This window comes from Montipora capricornis, chromosome 10, assembly GCF_036669925.1.
Source record: "Montipora capricornis isolate CH-2021 chromosome 10, ASM3666992v2, whole genome shotgun sequence".
NCBI classification, from domain to species: Eukaryota; Metazoa; Cnidaria; class Anthozoa; order Scleractinia; family Acroporidae; genus Montipora; species Montipora capricornis.
This window is the reverse complement of record NC_090892.1, coordinates 38,672,585-38,685,084: the sequence shown is the minus strand read 5'-3', so window position 1 is coordinate 38,685,084 and position 12,500 is coordinate 38,672,585. Positions and strand designations below refer to the sequence as shown.

Genomic DNA, 12,500 nt, shown 5'->3' with positions numbered 1-12,500 from the left:
GCTGATATTGCGGTTGGTAAGTGCACGTCGGTTTGAGTTAAATGCTGTGAACTCTGCTTGGATTTGCATGTCTAGAAATAGTGTTGAGGAATCTGAAGATACATGATATCCTAAATATCTGAACTTTTTGACGTTTTCTAGCGCGCCACTTGAAAAGTGAAGGGTTGCAGGTTGTTCATCTGGTTTCAGGTTGAAACTCATTGATTTTGTTTTATTTTCAGCAATAACTAGACCGAATCTCGTGAAAACTGACTCTACCACTGCCAATGCCTTATTGAATCTCGTTTCATCTGTATCAAAGAACACAATATCATCAGCAAATAAAATTTTGAACATACGCCTAGAACCACTAGCAGGACCCGTTGAACGCAGCTTACGCGGATTGCATTCGCTGAGAATTTCAAATTTGAAGTTTACACCTGCGTCTGAAACTGATGTCTGGATTTCCGCCTCAACCACCGAAAGTACATATTGCAAAAAACAAACTGAACAGATTTGGACCCTCGTCAGATCCCTGTCGAACTCCGGAACCAAGTTTGAATGAGATTGTACCAGATTTGATTGCTGTTGTGTTTTGATGAATAGCGCGTAGAATATTTGCAATTTTAGTAGTACCAAGCATTATTTTAACATTTTCATGTAGTTGCGATCGGCAGAGATCGAATGCGCCGCGAAGATCACTTGGTTTCTCCTACGCTTCGCGAGAGAGAAACCACTGCGAGTAACCGTTAGTTTCTTTGAGTGAGCCGCCCTCCAGCGCCAAGGACGATTAAATTAAATTTGAATCGGTAAAACGAGTTAGTAAACTTGTTTCGGCGCATGCGTGTGCGTTCAGCTACGTAACTGCTGCGTTTGGCTGAACTTGCTGTGTAATGATTCCATATTTGTCCCGCGAAATAAGAAGTGAAATCCATCACGTGGGATGTGACGTACTTCTCACACATGATCGATGGAAAATCAAACGGTTGCTCGCAGTGGTTTCTCTCTCGGGAAGCCCAGAAGACACCAACTGCTAGCAGGGTAGTTCGTGGCCGGTCATTGACAAAAATTCACCCCTTCAAACTTTCAGACACTCATATCATGGTGAAAGTGAATCATGGAAGATCGTTGCTCCCATTGGTCAAACCAACGAGTGCACCCAGGAGCAGCTCATCAAGGGGAGCCTCTTTCTCCACTAATTCCTTGAGTCCACCCTTTCTCGAGTAGGTTTTTCCTCCATAAAGTATCACAATTTCCTTGACGCTGAGATATAGGTCTGTTTTGATAGGCTTTTACAACAGTGGGCCTACTGAATGAGGGAGATTGGCTTTCCAACAGTAGGCGTGCTGAATCTCCCAAGGGAGGTATCTTATAAATAGATCTACTCGGGAGACGGTTGACTCCTAGGCAAAGTATGGGAGATAGAGGCTTCCTTTGACCAGCTCCTGGTGCACCTTTGCTCTCGGGAAACATAGGGTTTGATTAAATAAACAGTTTAAAGAACAATGAATGGTTTATTAATTAGCGATGACAGTGATCGCTAGGCATCTATAAAAAGGTAAGAAGAGTATATAGTAATAGTGAGAGTAATAATAATGATGCTAATGATTATGATTTAACAGCGCTAACTTCCAAGGATCGAAAAACATTACCGGTATTAAATGGCCAAGTTAGCTAATACAATTTCTCTATTGCCTGTTTTGAGCCGAAGCATAAGTCCTAAGATCGTAATTGTACTTTCCTTTACAAAGTTATACATCATTTGTCTTTATAGCAATCAAATGCCCTCCTGGAGGTAGTTCCTATAACGATGACAACTACTGCCATACCACTACGACGAGAGATAACTGTCCAAGATTAAAGGATCTCCTGTCGCAGAAGATATGCTGCATGGCTGATGGAGAATCCTCGTGCTGCAGATCGGGCGGCAAACCGTTGCCATGATAGCGTCAGATCTAGAGACTTGCCACCCAGGCCCTGATGATGGTAACTTGCTGTTCCTTCCATGGAAAAGAGACGTGTTTACCCGGAGGGAATGTTTGCCACGATGCGGGGGCAGCTGTCCGGCCATATTGCCCCAGTCCTGATCACAGCCGCGAGGTAATTGTGTGCTGTTCAGGAGCAAAGCCTTCATGCTCTACCTCTCCACTGTACGTCAATATAATGACGTGGACTAGCTATTGTTTTAGAGAAATTCTTATTGTAAAGCAAAAACCTCTGCTCTTCGCTGGTACTGACAGTAAGGCCTTTTCCAAACGTCGTGCTACTGCCGAGCCGAACTCAAATGAAATTGTCATTTCGATTTAAGCACGGCAGTAGCACGCCGTTTGAAACCATTAAGCGCGGCATGGCTGGATTAGGTTCGGCACGACTACTTAGCACGGCAGGCCTTGCCGTGCCACACGGCAGTAGCACGACTTGGTTTAAAACGGCGTGCTATTGTTGCGCCGAACTTAATTCATAAATTAATTTAATGAATGTTGCATTATTTGCATGCTATGGATGGTGTGTTTTGTCTTTTGAATTTGGCGCGACTGTATTAGGTTCGACGTTTGAAACCGCTGCCGTGCCATCGTAGTGCCACTGCCGAGCCAAATTCATTTAAGTTCGGAACGGCAGTAGCACGACGTTTGGAACAGGCCTAAGCTCTTTCCTTTCTCCTCCGTTAACTCAACAGCTCTTTTGGGGTTTGTCGCGCATCCCTTCCCCCCTTAGGTGGAAGGAAGGACGAGGGGGAGGATAATGCTGCCAGGTTTTGTCTTTATTCTTAAAGCATTGAAGTCAAAGAGCATTGACAAGAACTGTAAAACGAGAACTTCGTAGCTCCTGAGATATGATGGAAAGGAACTTTTAGTAGCTTATTCAACGCAACGTTTAGTCTATAAATAACGATTGTGAAACCTTTTGCATTGGATACAGTGGGATAAAATTATGGAATCGAAGCACCGAAAGGGACTGCAAAACATCTTATGGTTTGTCACTTCTGACGTCAAGGAAGACCGTCAATCTTTTCAGGGTCAGAGACTATTCGAAAGGTGGAGAAACAGACTCCTTAACCTGCATGGCGTAGTCAGGAAAGGAGGAAGGGGAGGGGGGGGGGGGAATAAAGAGAACAGCAACCGGTGATCTTTCAAACAAATTTCTATCTTTTCTTATACAGATGCAGACTACGTCTAGTACAAGTAGAATTAACTGTGGGTTCTTAAGCGCCGGATACCAGCTGCACTCCACCGCCTACGTGAAGTTGAACCTTTGCTAAGCAACTTGACATACAACGACTGAACTGAAACCATTTTCGAACGGAAGGTGCAAAGTGCAGGTTAGGGTTGCAGGTCAGTGTTTTACCATAACCGCGCACCGGTGGCTCAGTTGGTTGAGCATCGGGCTGTCATGCGGGAGGTCGCGGGTTCGAACCCCGGCCGGATCAACACTCAGGATCTTAAAATAACTGAGGAGAAAGTGCTGCCTTTGTAATCTCGTCTGCAAATGGTTAGACTTTCAAGTCTTCTCGGATAAGGACTATAAACCGTAGGCCCCGTCTCACAAATGTCTTCTATGTTCATAAGTTCCCTGTGGGACGTTAAAGAACCCAAACACACTCGAGAAGAGTAGGGGATAAAGTCCCCGGTGTTGTGGCCGTCCTGTTCTCTCCAGCAGAAGTGGCCGGCTTGGCGGTGATGTCTCTAAAAAGGCTTGTGGTGCATGAGGCCACCTAAGCAGAAACAGCCACAAGTCAAAAAGGGACTTTGCCGAGTGCTGGAACATGTAGATGTAGATGTTGATGAACTGAAACACCCCATACCTTAACAAAAATGCTAACCTTAGGCTTAAACATTATCTAAAGCACAGTGTTTAGGGCTAATGTTAGCATCAGTAAAGGTTTGGGTTATTTGAGCTATGGTGAAACAATGACTTGCAACCCTAACCTGCTACCTGCAGTTAAAATTTTCCTACTTTTTGGTTTTCTAAAAATAGTGCAAATCAACTTCTTTGGCTTTAAAAAAGGCAAGAGTTGTTGTGTCTAGCGATAAACGACCTTGCATTTCACGTGATCATCAGGGGGTTCATAAAGGATTGGGCACTGAACAAGTCGACCAATTGTTTACAAGATTTTGCTTGCTTATTTTCATCATATCCACATACTTTCTTTTGCCCAAAAATTAAAAATGCATGCCTGCAAAAACCTGATGACATCCTGTGCAACGCCTTGATGAAACCTCTGTCATTTCACATATGTTCAGAAAAGCAAGTTATTGGATGCAAGCAGATTTTTATATCCAACAAGAAGTGTCCCTTTAAATCTAAACATTTCCTACCGATTTCTAACAATAACGTTCGGGTAAAGGTTAGCGTTATTCTAAGTTTGGAGTAAATGCTGCAGTTTATCCTATAGTGGCCCACAAGGGACTTGATGCAAATTAAATAAAGTTGCTGCAAATTAAAAATATTATTAAATAGTTGCTGCAAAATAAAACATCAAAAGTATGCGCGCGCACTGAAGGAAGGACAGGTACAAAACAGAGGTCCCAAGTCACAGGTCATTGTTTTAGCAATACAGAGACAACCATAACTGTTTACAAATGCTAACATTAGGTTAGCTTTACTGGATGTGACTTGTATTTTGTATCTGCCCTTCCTTCAGTGCATGCGCATACTTTTGATGTTTTAATTTGCAGCAACATTCTTTAATTTGCCGCATTTCCCTTGTGGGCCACCGTATTATCCTCACTTGAGGACACTTTGCGACGTTATAACTGTATTCTGAGACACGAGTGATGCTGGAGTTGGGAAAAAGAGCAGGGGGACACTTTGTGACGCTTATTGAAATCTGCGTTCACCTAATTACACAATACATACAGTACAAACAGTCATACATTCAACCTCGTTCCCAGGGTTCTCTCTTACTCTTCCCATGGAGCAGGGGAAGAGTAGGAGAGAATCCTGGGAACGAGGTTGTCATACATTCTTTACTGCACATCTCCCTTGGGGGAGGAGGAGGGGGAATCCCACTACACCTGCTGCCTGCGTTTCCCTTAAGCTTGTTGCTGATCATGGCCGGCTATTATACTTTTACCAGCCACCAAATTGAAATGTGATTGCAAAGAGCATCCAACAGCGTCGCCAAAATTGAGAGGATGGGTGACTTTACACTAGACGACAGGATTAATTCAAGGTCAGAAGTTCACCTCTTCTTGGTTTTCACATCACAGCATGGCAGCCTTGAACTGAAAAATGGAAACCACCTTGGTGTCCCATCATACTCCGTCAGGAATTTAGTAAGGTGAGCTCTATTCTTATGCAAGCAAGTTCTTTTGTCTCGATTAAAATAACGTTGTTGCTGATTACATGGGCCAATATCAAAAACACCATGTTTGTTAAAATATATGATTTCATGCCTCTGAGGAGAAAATAATATTGGTTACCAAACTCTTGCTTAATTAAGGAATCCATTCTTCCAACTCATCTTCAAAACTGTGGTCTTCACAATACAAAAAAGGGGTTCTGTCTCGTTGGCGTCCTGGCATAACATTGTACACATGGCAACGTCGCGTGTGGGGGTCCTCATCAGATGGATCTGCTGGTAGTGAAGTAAAGAAGTCATCCTGATAGCCTGGACAGGTTTGCGAAGGACAGGCTGGGCCACAGTGAAACTTGATGAAGGGAAAATCCCTCCTACAGATTCCATCAACCATGGAAAATACTTGACATAACACATCAGATGGTTTCATTTTATTCTTGCGCCTGAAAAAACATATGACAGCAATGTTTACAATGAAGAATAACAATTATTAATGAATGTGAAGATTTAAGATTTCACTAATAATTACAGCATGTACAGCCAAGATGACTTGAAAAACAGGAAACGTAAGATTCAACATAGTCAATAAAATTGTCCGTAACTGTTGCTCGGTTGCTTGAAGCAGGACATGTTTTTTCTGTTCTCCTAAAAACTCCAAAGTGATTGGCAAGTCCGAAAAGGCTAGTAACATTTTTTTTCATGGCATGAAAAACAGCAGAGAATAAACAGTGTACAAAATGATATGAAATTGTTGGGTAGAAATACATAAACCCAAAATCAAAGAAAAGGATATGGGTACGGTGCTTACTAAACTTCAAGATAGTGCAACTCTAGTAGCAAAATGGTATGATTTAAACCTCCTACAGGAAAACCTGAAAGAATATTACACAATGAACATTCGAAATAAAAATACAAACTGCACTGATAAAACCAGTATAACTGTTAATGGTAAGGACATAATAGAATCAGACAGTTTAAAGCTCCTAGGTGTAACTATTGATTGTGAACTCAGTTTTAATAAGCATGTGAGTGATGTTTGCATGAAAGCTAGACAGCAAATAGGGGTGATTATGAGGTTAAGGAATCTCATACCAACTGAGGCCAAATTACAACTTTATACTGAAGGCAGCCGTCGTCCCTCACTTAAAGTATTGCCATTTAATTTGGCATTTCTATAGGGCCTCGGATACTCGTAGACTGGAGAGAGTGCAGGAGTAGGGATTGCACGCAGTTTTTAAGGACAAGATGTCTAACTACCAACAGTTGCTAATAAAAGCCAAGTTACCATCCTTGCTCAATAGGAAACAACAAGATATATGTATCTTAATAGACCTTATTCATAAATGGCGGTCAATTTATAATTCTTTTGTCGCAGTGCAAATTAGCCTACCAAGCCTCGATACCATACAGTGAATTGAAAAGAATTCTTGCTCTAAAATGAGGCTTGGTAGGCTAATTTGCACGTGGAGAAAAGAATTATAAATGTGACCGCCATTTATGAATAAGGTCTATATATGAAGTGAAACATAATTTGTGCTCGCAGACAATTTGTAATTTGTTCATGACTAACAATCATTCCTAAAATTTACGGCAAATGGATTTCTATCTACTTAGGTTTAGCACTAAGTAGATAGAAATGGTATGGAAGACATGAGTATGGAAAAGACAAGTATGGAAAACATTCAATAAGATATTTACGCCCTAGACTGTTCTGGAGCCAGCTATCAAGTACAGACAGATCGGCTGCCACTCTCAGGCATTTTAAGACAATGCAATGCAAATGCATAGAAGGTTGTAGTCGGTGTTACTTATGTAATTCGTTCATGATTTTATTAATTTTAATTGTAGTTATTTGTATTCTTTAGATGAATGGTAACTTATTTGTATTTGTATTGTTTTCTATATTTAGCTAAAGATTTTAGTTAGGTGTCCCCTATTGGCAGAGGATATTCTCCCCTGCTAGACTTCATTTGACATGTTAATAAAGTCATTATTATTATTATTACTATTATTATTATTATTATTATTATTATTACCAGTATTATTAATATTATTAGTGAAATTAATAAAGTTGTTTTATTATTATTATTATTATTATTATTATTATTATTATCACCATCATCATCATCATTATCATCATCATCAATGTGCAAATGAAATACGCTTTGTTTTCTTCAAGAGTCCTCACATACAGATAGTGTATCATTTTCAGTCTTGGTTGTACCCACAATAGCAATTTTTAAAAAAAAATGTTTTTTCATCACCAGTAAGGAAAGTTACGGGTGTAACGGAAAATGTACCAGGTGCAATGTTTTCGGCTGTGACCAACTTTTGGAAAAACGAATATAGATTTGTATACCATAAAATTAATGTATGGCCTTGTAAAAAATAGGCCCTCAAAGCGTGCATGTGGCTATTGTATTAATATACATGTACATGTGTAATGCCATTACAGAAAAGCACTGTTTGTCAATTGTACAACCCCAACCCTAACCCTAACCCTAACCCTAACCCTAACCCTAACCCTAACCCTAACCCTAACCCTAACCCTAACCCTAACCCTAACCCTAACCCTAACCCTAACCCTAACCCTAACCCTAACCCTAACCCTAACCCTAACCCTAACCCTAACCCTAACCCTAACCCTAACCCTAACCTAACCCTAACCCTAACCCTAACCTAACCCTAACCCTAACCCTAACCCTAACCCTAACCCTAACCCTAACCCTAACCGTTCATGGTTCAATTATTGAACCATGAACGGTCATGGATTTTTTTTTACATTTTCTTTTTTTGGCATCCAATCACAGGCAAGTACTATCAATGACATTTCCTCCTTTACCTACATGTATGGAAGAAAAAATAGCCCACAAATTTGCAAAAAAGTTTACTTTGAGTTGTGGACAGTGTTTGAAAAAAAATCTAAAAGAATGCATGTGTTGAAAAAATTCGCCATTCTCTTTCAAGACTATCTAATCTTTGGCATTGATTACAGCAAATGCACACCTCGCATCTAGTCAAGTTTATTCAACAAAACGTTTCACCCAAAGAATATTAGTCTTTTAATCTCTTTGTCGAATGAATTTTGATTTAGAAATTGCTTACTCCTAATTACTGTCATGTCTTTATTCTTTATGGTAAAAATATTTGTGCTGATGAATAATTATTATCAAAAACCCCAAATTTGGTTTATTTTTTTAACAGTGTTGCACTTGTCTTATACTTTGTGTTTTTCAGCACAAGAAAGAAAGGATCCACATCAAGTACGACCTGAACTCACGAGCCCCAAACCTACTCATGCGCATTTAACCACTCAGCCATGTTGTTCAAAATATGCAAGAAATGTGGACACTCACTCTTTTCCTTTGCAAACAGACTGATTCACTGACTATTCAGAATTTGCCATTACTGTATCACAAGAGGGATAAAAGGCTAAACCTTTTTCACATACCTGCTGTTGTATGCAATCTCAATCATTTTCTCTTCCTCCATCAATTTTAGCTTGTAATTAAGGTAAGGGTTCATCCAAAACTTGCCAGCATCTCTGTAAAGAACAGTTTGGCCATTTGGAAACTCAACGTTACTGTTCTTCTGTGCACGAGATAGCAGGCGATGAAACAAGGCCTCAGGAAGGAACTTGCTAAATAACACATAGAACTTCTTATCTGTGTAATGGTCATGCCATACTGGTTTATCCCCATCTGCAGACAGTGGAAGCAGGGAGGGAACAAAGTGTGTTGCCTGTACATCACAATGATGCCCCCTTTTCATTTCTATTCTCTTGTATTCTAAGGGACAAATGAGATCATATTGCTCAAGGAATGCTGTGATAGCTTCTTCATCTTCCTTCACCTTGCAAATGATGCTCTGTAAAAGCGCTTTGGTCAAGATTCCTTTCCTCTGCAGAAGGCCCCAGTCATGCCTTAAGCCCCTGTGTTGGGTGCTTTTTGTTGATGGGGTGACAAGTTGGATGACTATATCAACCAGTATTTTAGGCTTAAGAAGAATCCAGTTTGACAGATCAACATCTTCCTTCTTGTCAACATAAATGATCAGCCCTTTCTCGTGAAAATACTCCAAAGTTTCCTTGGACCAAATACATGCGTGGCAAACAACATTGTCAATTGTCCTTTGGAACTCACAAAGTGTGACACAAAACCTGGCATTTGGATTCTCTTTAAGGTTGATAATTGCATCTTGGATCTGAATCCATGACAGAGGGATTTCCCTTCCAATGGTTTCCTTGTTTTGTTCAGCAACAGATATGATTTCCCTTTGAAGTGCTTGAATTCCATTGTCCATGTTTCCCAAGGAATTCTCTACAGGAAAGAAGAGCAGCATTTCAGCATCATTTGCAACCAGCTCGTCACAGTACTTCTTCCACAGGAATTGTTTTAGATGATCATCCAATAATTTGATGCACTTATTATCCATGTTTCCTCTGTGTGTGCCAACTAGAAAGATTGGTGTTCTGCGTGGTACATGGCTGCAAATAGATTCCATCCAGAACTGAAGTCTCTGAATGTGTCTGGATATGTCCCTAAAATACATGTCTGCAAATTCTGCCATGTTAAATACAACGATATATAATCCATGATGCCTAAGAAAGAGATGATGATACGAGTAGTAATCCTTATCTCCAGCAAAATCAAGCACCTTCATTTTAAAATAACTGAACTTTCGGTTCAGTTCACTCTTCGATTTTGTCATGTCTTGGACACCTTTATCTCCAACAATTGTAACATTAAATATGTGGTCATCTTGCTTCGCATTGTTATTGGCACCAACTGGGGATTTCATGTTCATGTATGAAGATTCGATGTAAAGATTATAACAGGAAAATGTTACATATATTATGACAAAATAAAGGATTGCTGGTAACAGTACCAAACCAAAAGAAAGGAAGACAATACCAAACACAATGAGTGCCAGCTTTCGATACCATATCCCTGAGAGTAATTCATAAAGTCGCAGTGCAAATACAATTGCCAAAAAGAAATGCCAGACATATGATGCAAACACAGCAAAACCACAGGTGAATTCAAAGTTAACTTCAATAAGTGACAATGCACACTGGCAACTCACATAGCCAAAACAAACAACGAAAACATATTCATAAAATGACATTACTTCTATGGGTCTAAACTTTGTAGCAATGAACTTGTGTTGACATGGATGACACCATTTTATTTCAGTAGCTTTAAAGAGAATCCCTTTTAAAAAAAGGAACACGAAAATCAAAAGTACTCCAACCGTACCTATGGATAATGTAATACCGACATAAATAATCATCTGACAGGCACAGCATATTCCATCCACGTAGCATTTCGTCATAACAGAAAGAAAGACACTTATCGTCAGGAAGCGAGGTTTTCGGGTCCATTCATTCACTTTCGTGTATGCTGATGGTCTGAAACGATGGGCGACTCTGGGTTGCAAGATAGCTGACAAGAATGCTAATAATGATACTGCAGTGGCAAGGATAAATATGCCATGACCTCGTGTCTTCACCAAATGACGTAAATGTGAGGATATTGATGCAATTACAAAACAAATTATGAAGACCACAAATAATGTCAGAGTTTTCAAAGGTAATGACACTAGGAGAGTAGCATCTTTCCTAAGCAACATTAACTGACTTGAAACGGCCTTGAAAAACCAGCTGAAAATTCCAAACGCAAGATCTTTCTTAGTATCGAGGGTTTTCCATTCCTTGTCCACAAGTCTCTCCTCTATACCCTGCGTTTTCTCTTGTCTCGGATCAAATGGCTCCCCGGTCAGCGACCTGACCAAGCTGGTTTTTCCAACTCGTGCATCACCCAGAACCAAACACTGGCCGCGAAAAACAAATTGACTCTGAATTTGTTCCTCCTGCGTATCTTCGGGCAAAGGCTGGGAAACTGAGCTTTTCAACAATTCCTCACATCCCTCACTTCCTTTTGCAGCTTTTGGCAGCCAACGATCGAGTTCTGCATTGTGTAACTGCGCCGTTACATCGTTGGAGCTTTGATCATCAATGACTGAAATACGCTGAATGTCAAAACTAATGTCCTGATCCATACTAAGCAATTGTCGTGCTAGTACGAGACGTAACCTCAGAACATCCTTGGCATTTTGTTACATCGCAGGGATTTTTCCCTTATGCAAATCTTTTACGTGGGTAATCGATGACCGATCATTGACTCGTAAAACATTCAGCTCCTCTTGTACTATATTGTGTTTACAGGAACCAGATCGAGTCAGAGGCCCGTTTCTCGAAAGTCCCGATAACGTTTCGGGCCCGAAAGGCCATTTGTGAAACTGCCAACCGATTGTTTTGGAAAGCTCTTCTACATTGAAATCGGTTGTTTGTTTGCGCGCCACTTTGCAATATTGTCACGCAATCTTGCGTTTTTGATTGGCACTTTGCTCCGATAGTTGAAGTCCAATGGTGTGTCTCGAACTGTGCCTTATTACATTGTGAACCTTCTCCATTGTCGTTTTGGAATCGATAACTTTAATATTTTGGAAGGCCCTTCAAATGGATTTGAAATGATTAATTTCTTCGAAAAACGTTCGCGCGTGGAATCCAGTAATGGCGAACCGGGAGATGTTGTTGTATGAACTTTAACCACGCGGCAGGTTAGTTTTTTGCAGGTTGCAGGTTTGCAGGTTGCAGTTGAAATTTACTGTGACTGTTACATGAATAGCTAACCTTAGGCCTAATTAGGCCTAAAACGTTTCTTTAGGCCTCCTTAGGCCTAAAAAACGTTTCTTTAGGCCTAATTAGGCCTAAGGTTAGCTATTCATGTAACAGTCACAGTAAATTTCAACCTGCAACCTGCAACCTGCAACCTGCAAAAAACTAACCTGCCGTTCACCACGGGGTTTTCGCTAAGAAATCGTGTTGTTGAATTGATATTTCAACCCCCTTACAGTCCTGAATTTAATTCTTGTGAATTTTGTTTTAGGTCGATGAAGGCATATTTGAGAAATCACGAAACAGTTTTCACAGAACAGTAATGAACTTGCGATCATTCAAGGTTTGCAAATGCAAACAATCACGCCGGCGTTACATTGTGGATTTGTCATTTAAGATTAAATTTTTGCACAGCCTCGCGAATCCCACCCAATGTAGAGTTATTACGCCGTAAATTTATATTGTAAAAAATAGAGATGAAGGTTTTGAACGGGTCCAAATACCTGACTTTAGGAACGTCAACAGCTGGCAGCAAGTTAAAAT

At 40.4% G+C, this 12,500-nt stretch overlaps 1 protein-coding gene across 1 annotated transcript; it reads right to left on the bottom strand.

The window, feature by feature from the left end:
• Positions 1–3,617: 3,617 nt before the first annotated feature.
• LOC138021445 (uncharacterized) lies at positions 3,618–11,616 on the bottom strand. The gene is made up of 3 exons (XM_068868323.1): positions 8,730–11,616; positions 5,403–5,721; positions 3,618–3,691 (listed from the first exon to the last, which is right to left on the bottom strand). Exons 1-2 carry the CDS (start codon positions 11,336–11,338, stop codon positions 5,418–5,420), a joined length of 2,913 nt encoding a protein of 970 aa, XP_068724424.1. The 5' UTR covers positions 11,339–11,616; the 3' UTR covers positions 3,618–3,691; positions 5,403–5,417.
• Between the last annotated feature and the right edge of the window lie 884 nt (positions 11,617–12,500).